Consider the following 24,376-nt stretch of genomic DNA (forward strand, 5'->3'; position numbering starts at 1 on the left):
TAGCCCTTGTCAGAACAAAATCCCACAAGGGGAGCAAAGCAGTGGTGTATAAATGATGCTGGGGTCAGAGCAGGCACCGTTGGCTCTCCGCATTTGGGGGAAGCGCCATTTGAGGATGTGCTTCCCCTCAGCTCCTGACTCTCCCTGATTTGAGTAGAACGAGCAAACACCCTTGCTCACTTGCTCCCTTGCTTGGTGTGTTAGATCCAAAGATCTCACTGCGAGTGGAGTGATGGGAAGAAGGCAGAACACAAGGAAACAGGCCAGGAGGCTGGATGCTGGTTAGAGATCAGCCGCCAGAGTTGGAGGAGGCTTGTTCAAGTGACAGAGGTGGTGGCTGAATTCCCACCACAGCTCCATCTGCTCTGCCACTCCCCTCCCTAGGGCTCTTTCCTTCGTTTTTCCTGGACCCCTTTCTTTGGCTTTTCTTTTCTTTTCTTTTCTTTTCATTTTTGAGACAGAGTCTTGCTCTGTCACCCAGGCTAGAGTGCAGTGGTGCAATCACGGCTCACTGCAGCCTCCACTTCCCCGGGGTGATCCTCCCACCTCACCCGCCTAAGTAGCTAGAACTATAGGCATGTGCCACCATGCCCAGCTAATTTTTCTATTTTTTTGTAGAGACAGGGTTTTGCCACGTTACCCGGGCTGATCTTAAACTCCTGGGATCAAGCGATCCTCCCTCCTCAGCCCCCCAAAATGTTGGAATTATAGGCGTGAGCCACTGTGCCCAGCCACCTCATTCCATTCTAAGGATACATTGATATTATTTACTTTTCTTGGACCAACAACAACAAAAATATCAGACTTTCTAACAAGATAACCAGAGTACAAAAGTCCAAACATCTTTAAAATAACAATTATTTTTCCCTCAACTACTCCAGTGTTTTGGCATTTTTGCCTTTGGAGTGAGGGCTCCCCAGCCTAGGATTTGGAAAGGACTAATTCAGAGAGTCTCTGTCCACAGACTGACGCTGAGAAGCACTCACAGGTGGAGAGGAATTCCCTGTGGTCTGGTGATGATGTCAAGAAATCAGACGGAGGCTCAGACAGCGGCATAAAAATGGAGCCAGGTTCCAAGTGGAGGCGGAATCCTTCTGATGTGTCTGACGAGTCCGACAAAAGCACATCGGGCAAGAAGAATCCCGTCATCTCCCAGACAGGCTCATGGCGGCGAGGCATGACGGCTCAGGTGGGCATCACCATGCCAAGGACGAAGCCGTCAGCCCCAGCAGGTGCACTGAAGACCCCAGGAACTGGTAAGAGGCCAGAGTGCTCTTGGCCCTACAGTTGTCATTTTAAAAACCAAAACCATAGTTAACTCTAGCAAGGACCTGATATTACATATGTTGTCTCAGGATTTTATACTCTACTAATAATGAGCTTAAATAAATATTCACATCCCTACCTTTTTCTAAGTGGAAATAAGTAAGCATGGGAGCCTCTTAAGCTCGGAAGATGATTCCACTGCTGAGACGTATTGAGTTGGTTTAACTAGACACTAGGTGAGAGTTAATGCAACTAGTTCAGGTGATTTAACAGCATGGGTTTATGAGCTGTGGGTATGTTGAGTTGATGTTGTCCCTGATTTAGGGGATATTTATAGACCAGGGCATCGGTATCCCCTGGACATGTTAGGGGCAGCCTTTTAGTGGACAGAGGGTGAAAGGTCAGAAAAGACAGGGGGTTATTTTCCCCCAAACATATCAGTGATTGGCTGGCTTTGCTTTTTCCTGTGTAAATTTAGACTGCTTTGCAAATGAGTAAAATCATTGATAATTCCTAAAAGGTTCACAGTACATTTGTAGACTATATTATTTTTATAAAAACTGTTTCCTCTGCCTCCCCAAGGGAAAAGTGAACCAGCTCTTCAGAGGAGGGGAGCATCTTAAACAGATGGATGGATGAGCTGGGCTCTTGGATTGCAGGCTAATCTTGCTGATCTCTCTTTTAGGAAAAACAGATGATGCAAAGGTGTCTGAGAAAGGAAGGCTTTCTCCAAAAGCCTCCCAGGTGAAGCGCTCCCCATCAGATGCAGGCCGGAGCAGTGGTGATGAATCCAAAAAGCCTCTCTCCAGTAGCTCTAGGACACCCACTGCCAATGCCAACAGCTTTGGGTTCAAGAAGCAGAGTGGTTCTGCCGCCGGTCTGGCCATGATCACAGCCAGCGGGGCCACTGTTACCAGCAGGTCAGCCACACTGGGCAAAATCCCAAAGTCATCTGCACTCGTCAGTAGGTCTGCTGGTCGGAAGTCAAGCATGGATGGGGCTCAGAATCAGGACGACGGGTATCTGTCCCTCAGTTCCCGGACAAACCTTCAGTACCGGAGTTTGCCAAGGCCCAGTAAGTCCAACAGCCGGAATGGGGCTGGGAACAGGTCTAGCACTAGCAGCATAGATTCCAACATCAGCAGCAAGTCTGCAGGCCTGCCAGTGCCCAAACTGAGGGAGCCTTCCAAAACAGCCCTAGGCAGCTCTCTACCAGGCCTGGTCAACCAGACAGATAAGGAGAAAGGCATATCATCAGACAACGAGAGCGTGGCTTCCTGTAACTCGGTGAAAGTGAACCCAGCAGCCCAGCCTGTGTCCAGTCCAGCCCAGGCCACTCTCCAGCCTGGAGCCAAGTACCCAGATGTGGCCTCTCCCACACTCCGCAGGTGAGTGAGTACGTCAATGATGCTGAACAGAACCAGAATACAGAGAGCGGATTTAGTCATTTCCTGTTTCTTCGTTGAAGCACCCTCTGTTTTTCCCCACTTCAGTCCTCCAATAAAGCCATTTGGTCAGATCCTCCTGGCAGTTTTGCAGTTGACTATTTTCCCATGTTGGGATCAAGCACTTAGGCCTCTGGAATCAGTGATCTTGGAATCAAATCTTGGCTCCATTTTAATTAGCTGGCATATAACCTTTCTTTTCTTTTCTTTTTTTTTTTTTCTTTTTCTTTTTTTTGAGACGGAGTTTCGCTCTTGTTACCCAGGCTGGAGTGCAATGGCGCGATCTCGGCTCACTGCAACCTCCGCCTCCTGGGTTCAAGCAATTCTCCTGCCTCAGCCTCCTGAGTAGCTGGGATTACAGGCACGTGCCGCCATGCCCAGCTAATTTTTTGTATTTTTAGTAGAGACGGGGTTTCACCGTGTTGATGAGGATGGTCTCGATCTCTTGACCTCGTGATCCACCCGCCTCGGCCTCCCAAAGTGCTGGGATTACAGGCTTGAGCCACCGCGCCCGGCTCATATAACCTTTCTTAACAATTCTCCCTTAGTTTCCTCACCTGTTAAATGGGGATGATGATACTTTTTTGTCAGAGTTTTTGTAAAGATGGGTCTTTGTAGTCATGTCCGCTTGTAGTACACAGTAGAAGTTAGCTACCATCCAGGATGAGGTCTTGATACACCCTTAGACCTGGATGGGTAGCTCAGGGGGGGCAGATGATTTTTTTTCTTGTGTTAATAATTCTGCAGCTAAGCTTCCTCATTATGGCAGTCAGTGACTGATCTTGACCAGCTTCTTTCTCTACTCACAAAGCCCAGGGTCCCCACATATGCTTTTATACTGCTACAGAATTCCAAGTCAGTCTGAAATTTCAACTTCCCCCTCCCTACCACGCACGCACACACACACACACACACACACACACACCCACACACACACCTCTTAAAGAAGAAATATTTCTGAAAAAGATAAATTGATTTCCTATTACCTTAAATAGACATCATTTCCCCACATTTTCACACTGGGTGGAAGCTCTAGATGTAAAAAAATTACTCACTTGTTTAAGTTTCTTTTAAGTTTATTCAACTTTTGCCTTTTTTGTGTGTTATCTTATTATAATATCCACTGGACCATCCTCAAACTACAACTACATAGGTTACAGTCCATCTCCTACCTTCCCAGGAAATTTCTTATCATAAGAAAGAGTAAGTCCCAGGGAAAGAAAATCAAGCAGTGAGAAAATAAAAATTATATGCACATGTACATATTTGGGGATGAACAGGAATGTTTGAAAAGACTTCAGAAGAAGCATTCCACATGAAAGGTATAATGAAGCACCTCACTGTTCTTTGTCTAGACTTGATTATTAGAATTTCAGTAACGATTTTTTTTTTTTCAGGGTAAGTCTATTGGGCTGCTCTTTGTTGTTTTAACAGATTGCCTTGTAAATGAAAATTTTCTGTTTCTTGCCTCAAGTATTATATGTAATATTCACTCTTTGGTATTATAGATTTCCTTTACTAACTACAAAGGCATTTTACTAGACCCTGAGGCTAGTGTAATAGAATGCTTGAAAATGCATGCAGCTCCTGGGGCTCTGCATTGAACACCTTCAGCCAATTCCTGGTAAATTACATTTTTTCCTAAATCCTTAAGGTGTTCTCAGTTCTCTTGATGTGTATTACAGAAAAATCTTAGATGAAATGTGATAGATAACGCTCTTTAAATGATTGGAAGGACTAACAGACAAAAGATTAGACTTTTCTATACAGTCATGCATAGCAGGATGAGGAGCAATATGCAAAAGTCAGGAAAATGAACGTGGATGAGATTTGGGTTTTCTAATAATTGAAAGTGCTTGGCAATGGAGCAAGGTACCCTGTGAAGTAACGAGGTCTTTGTCATCACTGGAAGTATGTAAGTATTCTAAAGCCAAGATTCTACATTAGGAGCTTTCATTCCCTGGTTGTCACCAGTCACAAAGTGTTTCCCTTCTGCTACCACACACTGTAGTAGGGATTGACTGATTGATTGTCTTTACAATACTTGAGATTTATAGGACTGTTTGGAGAGGACAGAGAGATCAGACTCTCACCACTGTGTGCACCGAAGGCAGTGTGCATGTCAGACTACATAGTAGTGTTGTCACTGAGATATTTACTCCACACAAGTTTTAATGAGTGTAATAAAGCCTTTGCATTACTAGAATACAATTATCTGAATTTCAGATAATTTTAACATTCTTCCACAGAGCTCTCTGCCAGTGGAAGAGGGGGCATTTTTGTCATTCACTGTAGTCTGATGGCACATTTTTGGCCACGATCAGGGGAGATGTCATAGAATGGCATTTCTGTGTGTCTGTCACAGAGACACAGTTCACACCCAGTGTATCTGGTCTGATGTCTTGTGAACCCAGAAAGATTTCCATGTATGTCACTGGGTAAGTAAGTGCTCTGGCTTCAAAAGATACATCTTTTAAGTTAAACTTTCTATTGTGGAGACATCTCTGAAGGTATTTTTCCCAGACCCCCTCCAGATCTAGACTGATGCTCTTAATTCTGTGTATTGTGCTCAGAGGTCAAGAAATCAAATCCCTTAGAGTTGAGCTGTCCTGAGGTGGACAGATCACAAGGTCAGGAGTTCGAGACCAGCCTGACCAACATGGTGAAACCCTGTCTCTACTAAAAATACAAAAAGTAGCTGGGCATGGTACCTCGCACCTGTAATCCCAGCTACTAGGGAGGCTGAAGCAGCGGAATCACTTGAACCCGGGAGGCGGAGATTGCAGTGAGCCGAGAGTATGCCATTGCACTCAAGCCTGGGCAACAGAACGAAGACTCTGTCTCAAAAAAAAAAAAAAAGAGTTAAGCTGTCATAAACTGTGTGCCTGCTTTATGCCTAGGGTCATGGAGACCCAGATGATGAAGACAACTATCTTCCCTCTGGATGTTTCCTGGGCCAGGGCAATTTTCTGGTTAATCTGTTTATTGAAAAAAAAAAGGGAAGTAAGATCTTGGCCCAGTGTAATGTGGATAGGCCTGTAGAAAATTATTACTCATCGGTCTTTGGCTCAGATAGAGTAAGAATCTTCACCGCAGCTTAGAACTTGAAGATGGCAATCTGGTACACTAGTGTCCAGGCCCACTTTACGGCCGACCTTCCCCTGAAGTACCTTTAGCCATTTCAGCAGGAATGGCTATGCTTCCTGCCCCAGGAATTCTCACCAACTCCTCTGCCCTTCCCTTCTTTAACAGTCTGGTGCCCCTTGGCACTGGGTGTTCAACCTACACAACCATTTGTCTCTTCACAGACTCTTTGGTGGGAAGCCTACCAAGCAAGTGCCCATTGCCACAGCTGAAAACATGAAGAATTCGGTGGTCATCTCCAATCCTCATGCCACCATGACTCAGCAAGGTAATCTAGACTCCCCGTCAGGCAGTGGCATCCTGAGCAGCGGGAGCAGCAGTCCTCTCTACGGCAAGAATGTGGACCTCAACCAGTCTCCACTAGCCTCCAGCCCCAGCTCAGCCCACTCGGGCCCTTCCAACAGCCTCACCTGGGGCACCAACGCCAGCAGCTCCTCCGCAGTTAGCAAGGACGGCCTGGGCTTCCAGTCTGTCAGCAGCCTTCACACCAGCTGTGAGTCCATCGACATCTCCCTCAGCAGTGGAGGGGGCCCCAGCCACAATTCTTCCACGGGCCTCATCGCCTCCTCCAAGGACGACTCCCTGACTCCCTTTGTCAGAACCAACAGTGTGAAGACCACACTGTCAGAAAGGTTGGTGTTGTGCCTCTGGCTGCCTTTCTCAGAAAGTCACCCTTCCAAAAATAAAAAGATTAGCTTAGGAATCCCAAATGTTGAACAGCCTTTGCCTGTGAGATGTCTCTCTCTCTAATTACTGCTGTCTTTCATGAGGAAGCCAGTGTGGGATGGAATCAACCTTGGCTCTGCTTCCTGTTTTCTTTTCCTCTGTGTTTATTCTTGGTGCTTGGAGCTGCTCAGTCTCTTGGGGGCAGGTTTATGCTACCATTTGAAATGGCATTCAGCCTTTGAAATCCTTCGGTTTTATCCTGTTTGTTCATCAACACCTTCTTTTCCCTCCCCTTGTAATTGTGCAGGCAGAGTAGGTGACTGGGTACAGCCATGGAGTGTGTAGTAGGATGTTCTTTAGAGAGCTGGGTAGATCTGTTGTCATCGTGGCAAACACCCTTCTCCCATATTGATAGGAAATAAAGAAATTAAAAGTGTTTTCAGAGCCCCAGATTTCACTACAGCAGGGATAAAGGTGTCCAGTTTCTGCACATAGGGAAGAAAGCAAGGATCAGCATGGGGAACGAGAAAAATATATATAACAGCACCTCTCCTTTCTTCCAAGCTAATGTTCCTTCTCTTGTTTTCTACCTGCCTGGACTTCTAGCCCTCTCTCTTCCCCTGCTGCTAGCCCTAAGTTCTGCAGAAGTACTCTGCCCAGGAAACAGGACAGGTAATGACATTACAGGCCGGGGACCCACCGAGCCTCTAGGTTCTTCTGCCCATTCGTTGTCAAGCCAGATGTCTTGTGCGAGGCTGTTGGCCTAAGGCTCCTGCTTGTGTTTGTGGCTCTAGTGTATTCCGTGACACATGGACATGCCAGTGAGAGTCTGTTCCTCTGTCTGCTAACGCCCAGGGAGAGGTGGAGTTGGGATGGCCCCTTCATTCCCATTTTGGGAAGCCAACCTCAAACCCTGATGCTTGATCTGGGGCAGCCGGAGCTCTCGCTTGCATCTCTTGTGGCCTCCTGTGGCATGTTCCTGCTTTTGAGCTTCCTTCCCATTCCTTTCACCACCCCCATCCCCAAGCCCAGAAATGGCCTGCCACCCACTGTGCAGCTTGGCCCTCACCTTTGTCTACCCCTCCCCAAGCAGCTGCCTCTTCTCCCTTTCAACAGCCTTTGCTGCAGTTTGGCTCATGATGTCCTGCAGACTGTTGTGTTCTGTGTGCTCATCTCCTGCGATGATAATGAAAAAGAATATGTAGAGTGTTAAGACTTTACGAATGTACATGCTTGTGTTTGCCCCCAGCTGTGGGTGGGCCTCAAGATGGATACTGACCTTAAATTTGTGGGGGAGCGATGACTTGGCCAAACATAACAAGCAATGGTGTCTCCTGCCAGAAGAAGAAAAAAAAAAGCCTTCACCCCACCAACAGAGAAAACTTCGTTTTTGTCAGCTCACAAACCAAGCCTTTAAACTGTTGGTCTTTGGAAATCCAAATGCTTTGACTTTATCAGCCAGCAAGTTGTAACATGCCCCACTCAGGACTCAGCTCCTAGCTATGCCTGGGCCGCAGAAATTGAGAGGGACCTGGAATTCACTTCGTTACAGATGAATTCCAAATATGCAGACTGCTGGCCTCTTGAAACCTCCAACAAGTCCATTCTCCCACTTGAAGTCATTGCTAGTGGCATTTAGGGGGCGGGCCAGAGTTAGGGGTGCAGAGAAGCGGGCATCCTTCTCTCTGAGAAGCCGTGTTGGTGCAGAGAGGGCCCCTGGGCAGCAGAAGGCACAGGACCTCTGCTTTGAGGTGGGGCAACCCCTGAGTTTTGCTTTGAATCTGTGGAAAAGGAAGAACAATTGGGGTTAAGGGACTCAGGCCTCCTGGTGACCTGGGGTAAAGTATGCGCTGGTGTCAGCTCTGGCTGAGGATTGAGTTTCTTTTGTTTGCCGTGGATGTGGATGTGTTGCACTGCATGCCTAGCTGGATAAGGCACTTCCTGATGATGTATGCCTCTTTCTCCAGGGCCCTGCAGTCCCCTCCCTAGCTCTCCCTCTTCCTGCCTTCCTGTGCTGCTCTGAAGTTCTTATTTTTGTTTTAACTTTCCTACAGTGACCCGCACCTTGATAGGAACACTTTGCCTAAGAAAGGACTCAGGTATCTGTGTTTCTCCTTGCATCTGTGCCATCTGTTGTGGCTTTGGAGCTTGGCTGTGTGACTCCTTCATGGCTGGTGGGGGTTTGGGCTGGACTGGGGTCCCTGCTTTGACCACCACAGCAGGACCTCTTGGATGATGGCTCCTCTTGCACCCTCTTGTTCTCACTCTCCATTTGTCTGCTTATTTGCTTGAGCAGGGGCTGTGCTTTTTCAGGTTTCATATGGTAAAACCATCTCATGAAAAACATCCCTGTGCAAGCCCAAGGAGCAGTCACTGCTACTTCTGGGACCAGTGGGTTGAATCTCTGAGCACTTCACCATGACCATTCTGTTTACATGGCTGTTTTCTAAGAGAAAGGACATGACGTATAGCATACTGATTTGTAAGCTAGGACAAGAGCACAGGAGAGGAATATTTTCCCCAGATTTGAAAATATTTAACTTTTCTGCCAGTACAAAATTGCTAGACAGATATTTTGTACTTTTCTAAATATTCTAATGGAAAATTGATCTACTTTCGATGCCCAACAAGACATGGGTGTGATCATTTTTTGGTGGTTAATAAAAGACTCCCAGGAAGGACTGGCCTTCCATTCCTAGTAAGTGGTGGCTCCAGTTCATTTGTGGTGCTAGTCCTGGCAAAACAAGATGCTATAAGTCAGCATTGCTCACACCATCTACATCACTTTGCCAGTCAGAGAAGCTTCAGTTTGCTAACGCCGCCCCCATGATCTTGCTGTCTGATGGTTGCAGCTGTCATTTCTCCTGCTTTCTAAACACCACGTGCTTTGTGGCATCAGCTTCACCCTGCACTACGCATTAAGTGCTTTCGCATAAAATGGAACTTGGATTGAAATGTTTCATTGCTGTCATGTATGTCTGTAGTTCATAACCTGCAGCTCTTAAGACTGAGAACATTTTGAACAGTAACGTGAGGTAGGTATCAATGCTTCCTTTCAATGGGAGCCTCTGAGTAAAGCCAATTACTAGAATCTAAGAAAGTATTAGCATCTCCCAGCAGTCGTCCTGTGGGAGGGAGTTGAGCAGCGTGGCCTTAGAGGGGCCTTGGCAAGGCCTTTTGTGCTTACTAGCTTCAGCCGTGCCTGTGAGCTGCTTGTCAGCAACCATGCCAGGTGCTTAAATCATGTCCACTCTCACTGTGAGTCTGATTTTGATGCCCCACTGGTGCCCTGAGAGGAAGCTAAGCTCCAAGAGTTAACATTTTGAAATGGCACATATACTTCTGCAGCACATCTAGCCTATCAAAATTATGTAGCATTGGTTTTTTAAAAATTCAGAATAGAGATATATGTCAGGCAATTGATGTGTCCTAGAAAGTTGCATATCTGTCAGATATAGTAAAAACATTAAGAAAGAAGCATTTCTGTGCTCCTTCTGACTCCTGCCTAGCTCAGCCACTCCATACACATGAGCATCCAGTACTAACACACCGACGGCATCTTTCGCTAAGCCCAAGGAATCCCTCTATGCACATAATCAGTAGTTACTTCATAATACATAAGTCCAAGGGTACCCTGGCCACTTGGCACTTGAAATTTCGGATGCAGGCTGGGTGTGGTAGCTCATGCCTGTAATTCCAGCACTTTGCGAGGTCACTTGAGATGGGCGGATCACTTGAGATCAGGAGTTTGAGACCTGCCTGGCCAACATGGTGACACCCTCTCTCTACTAAAAATACAAAAAATTAGCTGACACGCCTATAGTCCCAGCTACTCTGGGGGCTGAGGCGGGAGAATTGCTTGAACCCAGGAGGTGGAGGTTGCCCTGAGCCGAGATCGGGCCACCTCACTCCAGCCTGGGCACTAGAGTGAGACTCCATCTCAAAAAAAAAAAAAAAAGAAAAGAAATTTCAGATGCTACTTATGGGCATAATGAAAAGAGCATGCATTTTAAAATCAAACATGGATTGAAATCTCAACTCTTTGACTCCCAGCAGGGTCCTTACATTCCCTGAATGTAAAATGCAGATAATGGCATCTGCATTGCTGAGTAGGTCTGAGGCTTTGGTGAGATAATGCGCATGAAGGCACCCAGCACATCATCACCATGTGCATTTCAGAATAAATGAGGAGGAGGTGGACCGCATAACTTCTGAAGAGCCTCTCCTATGAAACCCAATGATTTGGGGTTCCTTTTGTGAAGATTTGTTTATGCTCAATTACAGCAACTACTGCATCAGTGTCCTCAGACCTTGCTTTGTATGTCTGCTTTTTCATGTGCTGTGATTCATGATCATTTATTTGTGCTAAGAATGGCAGATGCCATGAGCTGTCTAATTAAAACTCCCTCAAAGCTCTAACAGCAGCTCATTTTGTTGCTTCAGTCCTGTCAAGGTGGGGGCTTTGACATGACACTGTCATGAAGCAACATGTTACAGATACGCCCAGTGGCGGCTTCTCTGAGCACTTACCTGTCTTCTTCCCTTATGTGTTCCCTCGAAACTGAAAGCAGTTGTCATTTTCCCCAAACACAGCCAAATAGAAAAAAGGTTTTGAGAAACTTCATAAGTTTTGGGGTGTGTAGTGATCTGGTTTTTAAAAAACCATCTTTAGGCATATGTTTTCTTTTTATGTATTTCTCGTCAGCTCCACGGAGTTCATTTTAATAAGCGTTGTTCATAGTTAATTCCAGCTTGATTTCTGTCTGTCCAGGTATACTCCCACCTCTCAGCTTCGCACGCAAGAAGATGCAAAGGAATGGTTACGGTCCCACTCTGCAGGAGGCCTGCAGGACACCGCTGCCAATTCCCCCTTTTCCTCTGGCTCCAGCGTGACTTCTCCCTCTGGAACAAGATTCAACTTTTCCCAGCTTGGTGAGTAGCCACTTGTCATTAGCCTTGTTGATCAGCTCCATAGGGCAGTGGTTATCTTATATATGTAAAATACATTCTTACTTCCGTAGGTTTTGGGGAACAGGTGGTTTTTGATTACATGGATAAGTTCTTTCATGGTGCTTTCTGAGATTTTGGTGTAGCCATCACTTGAGTTACCTTATATTTTGAAGTAGACATATAGTCACATCCCTCTCAGTGTCTGATCAGCCCTCAGCATTATAGTTTGATTATAGGAGATTGATAGCAAAAGAAATAGAGAAAATAATAAAGTTTTTAATACTCTAATCAATGATTTCCTTTATGTGGTTGATATAGGTAGGGCTATGGCAAAGAACATGTTACCCCATTCTTAAAAAGAATGCATTCTGGCCGGGCGCGGTGGCTCAAGCCTGTAATCCCAGCACTTTGGGAGGCCGAGGCGGGTGGCTCACAAGGTCAAGAGATCGAGACCATCCTGGTCAACATGGTGAAACCCCGTCTCTACTAAAAATACAAAAAAGTAGCTGGGCATGGTGGCACATGCCTGTAATCCAAGCTACTCAGGAGGCTGAGGCAGGAGAATTGCCTGAACCCAGGAGGCGGAGGTTGCGGTGAGCCGAGATCGCGCCATTGCACTCCAGCCTGGGTAACAAGAGTGAAACTCCATCTCAAAAAAAAAAAAAAAAAAAAAAAAAAGAATGCATTCTATTTAGATTTTATGCATATCCCATGTTGGGTTATCGTCATTGCTTTATTAAGCTGGAAATAAAAGTTAAGTTTTGATTTAATAAGTATTCTTAACAATGCCTGCTTCTGACATAATGCTTTGACTGGCACAGTGGGGAAAGGAAAAGAATTTGTGACACAGTCCCTGCTGACATGTCAATGGCATGTCAATGCACACCTGTATAACAGCGCAAAAGACAATCCAAAGCCTTATATGAAACTGCGTTAAAGCTGAATGTAATTAGATAGCAAGCGTTAGACACCTTTAGGAAAAGGAAAGGTTAGTGCTGGCTGGAGTTATTGGCAGAGGTTACCATGAAGGTGGCAGGGTAGGAGCTGAGCCTTGAAGGACTGATAGAGGGTGAGAAATCTTTTGTAATCTCATCTCACTCTTTAGAGAGGCAGCCTTTTCTGAATATAGTGAATAACAAATTCAAAGTATATAAGGATAGAGGGAGCTTGTAAGCAAGTGAGGTTTAACTCTTCATTTCTGATGGACTAAATGAGTAACTCTGAAAATACTGCACATTAAATCAAATGGACAGGATTTTCATAAGAAAGCTAGTATTGGCTGAGACAAATGTGCCTCCTTTGCATTGAAACCTTTATACAACATTAATTGTACCCCATCTGAGGCAATGAAACCTGTGTTCATATTGTTCTTTCCCAGCCATAACTCTTTGAGGCAAGAGATTCTTGTCATGTACAAATGCTTCCCATCTGATCAAAAGCCTGGTTGGACTATTTTGGGCTTTTGGCTTTAGAGAAAATCATTCCAGATGAGCCTGGGGAGTAATTAGCTCATGCCTGGAAGGTGACACTGGCCTGTCTGAACGTGCCAAGTTGGAAAGCTGAGGCCCAGAGCCTTGCTTTGGCGCTGACCTGCCTTTCCACTCTTATTTTTAGCTCCCAGTGTGTAACTCAAGTGCTGATACGACTACCTTTTAGAAAGCAGATGGGAGAATTGGCAGGAACATGTATGGCTAGCAATAAGCAGTCTTCTCTTTGTCCCCAACCAGGATTTGAACAGAGACATGAATGTCCAAGTTTTGATTCTGTTCCTTTTATTCCAGCGAGTCCCACCACTGTCACCCAGATGAGCTTGTCCAACCCGACCATGCTGAGGACCCACAGCCTCTCCAATGCCGATGGGCAGTATGATCCATACACTGACAGCCGCTTCCGGAACAGCTCCATGTCTCTGGATGAGAAGAGCAGAACTATGAGCCGTTCAGGCTCATTCCGGGATGGGTTTGAAGAAGGTAAGGAAGGAAACTTACTATCTCCCAGGTTACTCAGTGTAGGGTCCTCTAGCTAAGTTCACTTGGCTAACCTGAGAGCCCACCTATAAATGCTCCCACCTCTCCCACCTACTCTGGGGGTCAGGGATGGGGATCTGAAGAGTAAGGTCTGGCCTGACCCTTCGTTAACCTTCCAGGCCTTTAAGAAAGAGGCTGCTTAAAAAACATTGGTGAACCGTAGAGCTGACTGAGTTCCACTTTAGGCTTCTTCCTCCTGGACTTGGGCCACAGCTTCTTGGCATGCATCTTCACCTTGAGGTTCAGCCACTGGCTCATCATCTTGGCAGAGAGAACTTCTGGAGAGTTCATTTCCCTGTGCTGACATACCCATGTAGCTCTGTGGGCCGGGCAGCCATGCCCCTCTGCTCTGCTCCAGAATCTTTTGTCTCTTTTCTCAAGTACCAGGTTTTTAAGTTCATTATGTTCAGGTATGCCCTTTTCTTTGTTTGCTTGCTAACTGTGAATATTTGGGGTTGGATTTTTATGTTTTGTTCATTTTCATCAGAATCGTGGGAGAAAAGTTCAGTAGACAACTGTGTCAGCCGCCTTCATAGCTCACTTCATTTCTCTCTCCCTTTGTTCCATCACCCAAGGTATAAGTTAGGAAAGTAAGCAGTCAAAATTCTGTGGAGTACCCCTACCCCGTGAAGATGGGGCTGATAAGACATTGGAGGCAATACTTATCAACCAGTCATTAAGAATGTGGAGTCAGGCTAGCAGAGCTTAAAATCCAGCTCCACTGCTTTTTAGGTATATGATTTTGGGCAAGTTGCTTCACATCTCTGTGCCTCTGTTTTTTCACGGATAAAATAGGAGTAATAATAGTATTCAGCTCATGGAATTATGAGAATTAAATGAGATAATACATATAAATGTTAACACAATAATGTTATTACATATCGTGGCCTGTGATAACGCAGCCGTAAAGCTATAATAACATAGCTGTAAAAATACAGCTTCAGCATTGCCTTTCTGGCAGCTCAAAGTCCTCAGCCAGAGAATAGGGAATCTTGGAGCAAATGGAGCCCAGGCTGAGAACTGTACAGCTAGTTGTCCCTTTATTACTACTGACAAAACCGAATGTGGAGGGTGAGTTATAGGTGCTTTCCAGTCCCCATATGAGTAGAGAAATAGGGCCGGCATCCTCCCAACATGAAAGAACAAACAAACTTGTGATTGTCTAGGCAGTTTCAGGTCAAAATAAGGCATAAGATTCTGCTTTTGCCTAATGTTCTTTTTAACAGAAGTTTTAAAGAATGTATTTACAGAACAATTGCCGTTGGTTTATCTTCTTGGCAACTTAACGCTTTTCACCCTGATTTATGTATCATTTGCATCCAGTGACATTCAGTGAACAGGCACAAGTCTGTAAATCCATATATGGGAAGCTGCTAGGAATGGAGGATTAAGGAGAGGAGAAGCCTGAGTCACTGAGGGGCACTTGTGAAATTTAAGAGCTAGAAATTAATGCTGTAACCGCCCAGAGCAGTGATAGTAGAGAATATCCCGTGACCCTAAGGTGAAGGAAGAGGTGGATCGTCTTGAACTTCTTTCTCATCAGTGTACTGGGCAAGCATCGCCACGGAGCATTTTCCAACCTCCCCAGAAAGGATTTGCATATGGAGTGTGTCCCTCACTGTATTCATCTTCTCTGTCATATGTGTTCCTGAGTGAACCACATTCAGTACTGAAACTTGTCCAAACAAGCACACTTCGCCTCATAAAGGTCCAGGACCATTACGGTATCGTCATCAGAGAGCTTTTATTTATTCCATCTGGAATCAAGCTGGCAGGCAGCACAACTATGGAATATCTGGGAAGTCAAATGACATTGATAAAAAGTGCTTGCCCACAAGCAGTGTCTAGACTTTTGTAAACCTAATGATTCATGGTGATGTGGAACTGAAGCACAGAGGTAAAAGTCACACCTTAGGGGAATGGGTAGGGACTGTTGTCAATACACTGTGAATACATAAACATTCTCATCTTTTGGAAAATATGGCATCAGATTGATTTTATTTCTTCTTAGAGTATTACATTCAAAAACAAAATAGGGTTTGTGTAATTTAATGACACAATTAAAGGATTTTAATTCCTTTTGGTGAAATTCCATTTTCTTTTGAATCTATTAACTCCCAGTATTTGCAGGAGCAGTTGGAAGAAAATTGACATTTTATGTTTGGACCAAACAGAACCTCCTTGTAATAATCAGTTAGATGTATTATATACCACAAAGCAGAATAGAAATTTAGGAAGAAGTAGCACAAGTATTTGTGTGAGGTTTTTGTGCAATTTAATTAGTACTTTCCACTTTGAAGGAGTTTTAGGTATCATAAATATGTAGATTAGGTACAGGCATGGCCCAGATACAGCCTTTCAGAGGTGTTTCAGATAAATTAATTTCTATTAGATGCATTATGTGATCTTAAAGTCAACTTTGATAGCATACATTTAAGGAGATGCCTGAGGCATTTTTAAAATGGATTCTAGAGAAAAAAAAATCCTGTGAGTTCTCCAGTCATCACTGAGAGCTAATGCAATGAAAAACACAGAAACCCTCCACCCTATCAGTTGATATGGACTCCCCAGGAGCAGAGAAGCTTATTAACCAAGAAAGCTTGTATTGCAGCTGAGTTTCCAGCCTCAGAGTTGCAGTAGTGGTCCACATCCTGGCACTCCTACTGTTAGCAATGTGACTCTGAGAAAGTACTTGACCTACTCAGCCTGTTTCCCATTCACTAAAATGTGGAAAATAATTGTACCTGCTTTGGAAAATTGAAGTGAAGATTAGGTGAGATAAATCTTGGGAAGCATTTATTTTATTTTATTTTATTTATTTATTTATTGAGACGGAGTTTCCCTCTTGTTACCCAGGCTGGAGTGCAATGGCGCGATCTTGGCTCACCGCAACCTCCGCCTCCTGGGTTCAGGCAATTCTCCTGCCTCAGCCTCCTGAGTAGCTGGGATGACAGGCACGTGCCACTATGCCCAGCTAATTTTTTGTATTTTTAGTAGAGACAGGGTTTCACCGTGTTGACCAGGGTGGTCTCGATCTCTTGACCTCGTGATCCACCCGCCTCGGCCTCCCAAAGTGCTGGGATTACAGGCATGAGCCACTGCGCCCAGCTTGGAAAGCATTTAACAAGTAGCTTTGAAAGGGGAGTACTGTCAGTGCTCACTCAATGGTAGCTATTGTTATAATTGTCGTATTATAGCCTTCCCCCCAAGGGCCATTATCATCCTCATTTTTTTTTTTAATGGCCAAATTTCGACAAAAGTGACTTGATGACTTTTTTCTTTTTTTTTCTTGGTACTATGACTTGATGACTTTATACAGCCACAATGATACAATGATGTCTTAAGCCTCTTGATTCCAGTCCCTCTTTCTTTCTACTCAATCCTACCTTGATATGTGACTCAGCTGGGTTTTTTTTTTTTTTCTTGTAAACCTGTCTGAGGCAAGCTCTGATCTTTTATCAATGCTTCCTTTGCTGATGGAGAGGCAGGGCAGTGCATTAGTCATCAGAACTGCATTTCATTCTTCCTAACTCTTTCCACAGTACCTAACTGTGGAATGAGAAGTAGATCGTCATGCCTAGATCTGCATTCTCTCTCTGCTCCTGACTAGTTCTGTGTCTGGCCATGTCACTTAACGTGTGACGTGAGAGTTAATGTATTGTGCTGTTGATTAAGGGCAGAAACTCCTGCCTAGTCTGGGATTGTTACTTGCAGATTCTCTGTGATGAGGGTCAGAGGAATTTGATTGCTTCACTGGCTGGAATATGCATCGTTGTTTTATTCTGTCTAGCGTTTTCATGCCTACTAAAGTATCTTTCTTCTCAAACATTCCTAGCTTGTGCCCATGTGTAGATTGCATGAAGGAACTAGGACACCATTCTAAAAGACACAAAAAGGCTCTTTAAAATAGAACAAGCAAGCAAACAAACAAACAAATCAGAAACCAGTAAAACAGATCACTCAAAGGCAGAGCAATCTCCTGACTTCTAGTCAGCAGATCCTGTTCTTGAATTGCTGTGTGACCTTAGCAAGTCATTTAACCTCTCTGAGTTTCAGATTTCTCAATGGCAGAAATGGCCTAGATATTCTCTGCGGTTCCTTGTAGCTGAAGAAAATATGGAGGTACAGCTATAAGGAGGAAAATTACATAGCCTATTTTAGCTGTTTGGCCTCTGTAACTCCCATAGGCATTTTGTTGTCCAAAAATAACCACACTGCATAACCCAGGCTCTGACTTGGCTCAAGTCCCTTGAAGGAGGGCCAACTGCAATGGTTCAGGCAAGCCACATTCAGTTTTGGGTTGACTGAAAATCAAGGAATCTGTCTCTTTGGAATACAGCCTTGCTATTGCTATTTACAAAGTGAGAGGAGTTAATTATTGAGAAAAACAATTACCTCTACCTTAAGCCTACCAGATGTGCTCTTCTCTGCCTGTGGCCCCACGCTTGCACTGAGTTGTTGTTAAAACCGTGTCAGTAAGTTTATGTGTGTGAGATGTCGAAATAGGAAAGAAAAAGCTTCCATTTTCCAGCAGCCAGAGGCCATATAGCAGCCATATGCTGGTCTCTGGCAAGTGTGTATGGCTATGTGTTACCCATGTCTCTTCACCCAACTTGGCCTCCAACATAATTCCTCCACTATTGTTTGTGTTATAAGCTGAATTAACTTACCTCCGTGGAACATTAGGCCACTAAGTTGGGACATTAAAGGCCTCTTGTTAATGTGTGGACATATTAACACTGAAAGCCATTATTGGCCATTATCATCTTAACCTGATTTTTTATGGGCATGAAGTCAGATTGGTCATGAGTGAAGGAAGAAGTAGAGGAAGAGATCTAGAATGCAGGGCATTGCTAAGGAGGGTGGATGTACCTGATGATACAGGGACGACTTAGAGCATGAGGGAGCTGCTGAGAGAAGAGGGCTGGAATGGCAAGCCAAGAGTTACGTGGGTTTAGAGGGAGGAGGAAGCCCCCCAGGTGGCAGTCAGGGGGATGAGGAAAGCGTCCATGGAGAAGATGTCATTTGAGCAGAACTGTTTTGCATAAACAGTATTTAGATGCAGCCTAAACAAAGAGAACTGCATGGGCAGAGAAAGTACTGTCTAGGGCAAGCTTGGGAGAACAGTACAGGATTCATAGTGTGACAGGAACATATAAGGGAAGAATGAGAGGTCAGGGAAGATTTATTGGAAAGATGACAGACAGGAACCTGAGTGTTAGGCTGAGCTACTTATCAGCTATCTTGTTGGCATGTAGCTTCTGCTGACTGCTAATCCAAGGTGAGCTCACTTCATGGGTGGTAAATGAATGCCATTTACTACACGTGGAGGTTACCCCCATGCCTCCCACTTTAGACTACAGATCATAGCTCAGTGTGGGAGTAGAGCCATTCCACCCATGGCCAGGAAAGCTGTGCCCAGTTAAAAGTTCTGTGAGGCCTTGACCTAGGAATATTTCTGTTTTTCGAACAAGTTGTCAAGAAGTTACCAAGAAAATAAAGAACTTGCTTCCCACAAAAGAAGGCAGCCAGAGTACCCAAGTCCTAGAAAAGACTATGCTGTAAAATTAGAACAAATAATAAAATGTCTCCACTGGCTGGGGACTGGAAGAGGTGCTAAGGACATGCAAGTTGGTTCTAGTCAAAATGTACCAGTTTGAAACATAAAAGAAGACACCATTTGCTCGTCATTTTGTAGACATTACAGAAATCAAATTTAAAAATCTCTTTTTTTTTTTTTTTTTTTTTTTTTGAGACGAAGTTTCGCTCTTGTTACCCAGGCTGGAGTGCAATGGTGCGATCTCGGCTCACCGCAACCTCCGCCTCCTGGGTTCAGGCAATTCTCCTGCCTCAGCCTCCTGAGTAGCTGGGATTACAGGCACGAGCCACCATGCCCAGCTAATTTTTTATATTTTTAGTAGAGACGGGGTTTCACCATGTTGACCAGGATGGTCTCGATCTCTCGACCTCGTGATCCACCCGCCTCGGCCTCCCAAAGTGCTGGGATTACAGGCTTGAGCCACCGCGCCCAGCCACATCTGTCTTTTGATGGATCTGTTTTCTAAACAAATATTCTGCCATATGATCATCTAGAAAGAACTTACTGTGGCCAACAGCCTCTTAGATTCAAAATAATCAGCTCAGTTTTTTGCATCTACAACTGACAGATGCTAACAGGTTAAAAAAAAAAATGTATATGCAGCACGGTTCTAACCCTAAAGGAATACATTGGAAAAAAGAGTGAAGCAAAATATGCTGGAAAAATAACAGGTTCCCTCCGGGCAATGAGATTGTGAGTCACTGCAGGTTGTGACAGTGAATATGCTTCTTAACACTTCTCTCTACTTGAAAATTTTTGTTCAGTATCATATATTATTTTAACAGTCAAGAGAAAACTTATTCAGAAGGTTGAAGGAAAAATGCGGTAATAGAAAAGTGACATCCTTAGCAGACTATTACTTATTTGTCACTGACCTATTGCCAAACCAGAAAAGGTTGGGCCAAGGTGAGATTAAGTCATTCGAAGCCTGGGGTGTCCTGTGTTGCTGATTTTCTCCTCCCTTCTCCCCTTTTTGGTTCCATAAGAGCCATCTATCAATTCGCCTTTTTTTTTTCCTTTTAATAGTTCATGGATCCTCACTCTCCTTGGTTTCCAGCACATCGTCAATTTATTCTACAGTAAGTATAAATCAATGCTGTGTGGCTGTGATCATGAGAGCTGGGGTTCCTTTATCACATGTGTCAAGAATAAAATATATGCATGTCTCCTAGGGAAAGCATTTCCATTATATGGGGATCAATTAATTAGGCAACAAGATTTAAAATTCACAAACAGCTATTAATTCTATTATACCAACTCCAAAATTGAGAACTGGCTGCCTTGTTAAAGTGGCATTGTACTTTAGGTGATAGCTGGCTAGAAGGCGGGAGAAGCCTTGGCTACCTGCTGATGGCCTCAGAAAAGAAAGGCCTTGAGCAATTTATTAACCCTTTGTCTGCCTTAGTTTTTTTATCTGTGAAGTAGAAATAATAGCAGTCTCTACCTTATAGAGGTGTAATGAGGATTAAATGTTATGAAGATTACATTTCACTATAATAGAAACTCTTTCTAGACAAGGACATTTTTGTTTTTATTCCCAGTGCCTAGAACAGTACATAGCACATAGTAGATATTTTTAAAGTAGGTTTGAAGGAAATGAGAAAATGCGTCTAAAACAATGAATATATGACACACAGCTCAGAGCAAGCACTCCTAAATGCTAGCTATCATCAAAGAGAGGTTTATTGAATGAAAGCCAAATGTAATCAAGTACCCTTGGATCTTCGGTACAACTGGATTTGTTCAGTAGTGCTTCCTTGTTATAGCTGTGCACTATTCACTGTATTTTATTTTATTTATTTTATTTTATTTTATCAGACTCTTGCTCTGTCACTCAGGCTGGAGTACAGTGGCATGATCTTGGCTTACCAGAACCTCTGCCTCTTGGGTTCAAGCAATTCTCCTGCCTCAGCCCCTGAGTAATTTTTTTTATAGTCCACTCCCAGCTAATTTTTTTTACGTTTTTAGTAGAATTGGGGTTTCACCACATTGGCCAGGCTGGTCTCAAATCCGTGACCTCAAGTGATTCACCCACCTCACCCTCCCGAAGTGTTGCAATTGCAAGCGTAAGCCACTGTGCCCGGCCATAGCTGTATACTATTTGCTTTAAAAACAGTAATTTGGAAATTTCTACAGGAAAAAAAAAAAAAAAGTCTTGTTGTTAATTGTGAATTGGAAATTCTTCAGCCCTTAATCCCATGGAAACAAATGTTTTAACAATTCAGGTTTTGATAATGCCCAGTTTCTGGTACATATAGAAGGATACCACTGTGTATAGCTCCTGGAAAATAAGAGGCCACCCAGAATCAAGTTAAAGATACCAGGGCCTAATAACTGTTCTTTCTTAGGCCTGTAGTGAGCAAACTTTAGTGATTGCTGATTTGGTCTGTTTTGAAGGACCTAGAAACGCTTGCTTCTATTCCCTCCAACCTCACCTCTTCAACTCTAAAATTTTTTTTCCTCAGCTAGTCATCTTGTTTGAAATTTCATCACCAAGTCCTAGCTTTTCTTTTAAAGGCTTTATGTAGAGTAATCTTGGAGAGAGGTTTTTTTTAAGCAATGATTTACTAAGAAAGCATAGAGATGCTCTTTCAGCTGTCAGCCAGTAGATAAACGATATCCTTTCTTCTGGAATGAAACTGTAGGATATGGGTACCAAGGTTGGTACTTTCAAACCTAAATTCACTTCTTCAATAATATTTACTGGCACCATGGCTATGCCAGGGCCTGGACTAAGCCCTAGGATATAATTTAGTAGAGAAAGGAGCCTGCTACTGAAGGAGGAAGCCGTAGGCACCAGAGGGACATGGGACTCTAGCTTCACAGGGCAGGCACAGAGAAGCTGTAGTAGATGTTTCAGCGCCCAGCCCCATGTTTGCCCTGTGGCATTCCCAGGGGTTCTTGTCAACACAGAGGGGAATGGGCTTTTGAGAAGAGTAAAAAATGGGAGACTGGCCAGCATTGACCAGCCTTGAAGGGAAAGAGCATAAGCTTCTCAACCTGTGTGTCTTCAGATCTAGGAGTTTCCTACTCACTTGCAATTCCTGGGGCAGCCCCTTCATGCCAACCAAGTCCTTTCAGGTACTGTTTTCATGAAATTCAAAATTGTCATTTCTGAGCTGATATAAATTCAACAAATTAGCAAATGCCTAATAATACTTTTAAATTCCATTTTTATATGGATCATGAGAGACCCGAGGTGTAATCTTGGTGTTCTTCTTGCCATGTGACTTTGGGCAAATCACCTGGTTATTCAGAGTGTCTCTCCAGTTTTGCCCTTGGCATTGGGAAACTGAGCAAGGTGATCTGAGCCCCTTATGATCTCTGACATTCCGTGAGTCATGGAGTCAAAGACTCCCATTTACTGTCTTCACATATGCCCTCTCTGAGAATATGGGCTGCTTTTGCAGACTTAAAAAAAAAGATAGCCTAACATTTGAATGTTCTTATGCTCATGCAGTCCACTAATTTCAAGAAAAACTGCAAGTCTGGCTAGACTCTGCTACCGCCTAGCACTGAAGTGTAGTCCCTTATCTGTTATTACCTTCTTGGTGATGATGAAATTCTGAAACACACGCCCCAGGCACCTTTGTAAATGTTAAGGTGAATAAAGTTCTTATTCGTTGTCCAAAAAGAGATCTTTGAAATCTGTTAAGTTGCCTTAGACTCAGACCAAGGAGCCTGCTTAATAGCTGAGAGTTTTAAAAGCTTTTATTGGATGACAGTAGGTTCTTTCCTTGAAATCTCTATAATGACTGTTCAAGAATGTGCATTCTGCATGAAATTTGCCTGCAATTTTAATTATAAGTGAAAGAAAAAAATACACAATACTACGTGATTGCCATGGAAAAGTTGTGACTAACTCTTATTGGAGTAGAGAAGAATATCAAAGGCCACCTCTGGCATCAAACTTGTTTTCCTGTTTGGTAGGGAGCACTTGTGTTCCCAGGAGAGCTGCTTAATGGATGGCGGCTAGCAGCATCACATAGTGTTCCCAGATGTGCCGAACAGCAGCAACTGGGGCAAGATATAAAGCACATGCTTTCTCTAGGCTGCTGTTGATAATAGGGGCCCAATCCCAGAGACAGGTGGGCACAGTGACGGACAGTGGCAGAGGCATGGGAAGGGCTGTTAGGGCCTGTCAATGGAAGTGTTTCAAAGTAGGTCTGGTCCTGTGTGGATGGTTAAGCCTGCCAACAGGCCTCCACCAGCCTTCCAAATGTTAAACAGTGGTTACATTCTCACCATTAACTTGTACCCTTTGGATTGAACTCAGGGGGCTTATTTCTAGAAAGCCTCCATGAGAATATAGCTATAGTGAAAGTGCAGGAGAACATGCATAGGCTCTGGAGCCAGACTACTACTTTAGATCCAGTCCCAACTCTGCCACTTACTGGCTGTGACCATGGGCAAATTATTGAACTTTTCTGTGCCTCAGTTTCCTCATATGCAAAACAGAAAGCAATAGTATTAGTACCTCCTCAAAGAGTTGTTATAAGGATTAGATGAATAATGGATGTAAAATGCTTGGAACTGTCTCTGGCAGATGGTAAGCATTCAGTAAATGCTAGCTGTTAGTACCAGAATGCAGGCAACAAAAAGTCAGGGACTTGGTCGTGTTCACAGCTTTATCACAGGTTCTTAAAAACAGTGCCTGGCACACAGTAGGAAGTCAGTAAATATTTGATAGGTGGTGGTGGTGAGGATGGATGGACAGACAGACAAAGATGAATGAATAGTATCTGGGAGGGAAGAGTGAGCTCTAAGGATATCTTCCAACCTTCTCCTGAAAGCATTTCTTAGATAAGGAGGTTGTTCAGTGAGACTTTAGGCAAGACACTTAACCCTTCTGAACCTCGGAAGGAATACAAACAAACCTACTTAATGGAGTTTCTGCAAGGATTAAATGACCTGGCTCCATGTATTTAAAAATTGGTTGCTGCTATTAGGAGCCATCCTGAGGAGGGGAGTCATGGGCAGGATCAGGACGGAGGACAATGGGGCTCGCAGGGTGGAGGGAGATCAGACAGGAAGCAGCTGCCCACCTATTCCAGTGGATGGATATGGCTCTGCAAGTTCTAATGAATTATACCCACTTTGTATTGTGAACTCATGGAGATGCTGAGTTTTGAAAAATAATGGGCTTATCCCTAGTAAAATTGGATCAGGACACTTAGGGAAGACCCAAGGACAAAACAGAGTCCTTACTGATGTTCCCTCACCTACCTCGTTCCCAAGTCACTCTCCCCTCCCTGGAGAAATTAGAGTGATGGGTGGAG

General features: G+C 44.1%; 1 protein-coding gene across 11 annotated transcripts in view; it reads left to right on the forward strand.

Moving 5' to 3' along the window:
• NAV2 (neuron navigator 2) overlaps positions 1-24,376 on the forward strand; it is a 768,220-nt gene that overhangs the window by 693,403 nt on the left and 50,441 nt on the right. For 6 of the 11 annotated variants that reach the window (XM_074401233.1, XM_074401231.1, XM_074401225.1 and 3 more), the window contains 8 exons: positions 965-1,256; positions 1,952-2,654; positions 6,020-6,487; positions 7,128-7,193; positions 8,576-8,620; positions 11,293-11,453; positions 13,253-13,441; positions 20,124-20,176. In XM_074401233.1, the coding sequence (XP_074257334.1) occupies positions 965-1,256; positions 1,952-2,654; positions 6,020-6,487; positions 7,128-7,193; positions 8,576-8,620; positions 11,293-11,453; positions 13,253-13,441; positions 20,124-20,176 (1,977 nt within the window). Of the gene's footprint in view, positions 1-964; positions 1,257-1,951; positions 2,655-6,019; positions 6,488-7,127; positions 7,194-8,575; positions 8,621-11,292; positions 11,454-13,252; positions 13,442-13,985; positions 14,080-15,824; positions 15,830-20,123; positions 20,177-24,376 lie in introns of all 11 variants that reach the window. The other 5 variants (XM_074401227.1, XM_010351786.3, XM_074401234.1 and 2 more) reach the window with 4 other exon arrangements.

The sequence above is a fragment of the Saimiri boliviensis genome, chromosome 6 (assembly GCF_048565385.1).
Source record: "Saimiri boliviensis isolate mSaiBol1 chromosome 6, mSaiBol1.pri, whole genome shotgun sequence".
Taxonomy (NCBI): Eukaryota; Metazoa; Chordata; class Mammalia; order Primates; family Cebidae; genus Saimiri; species Saimiri boliviensis.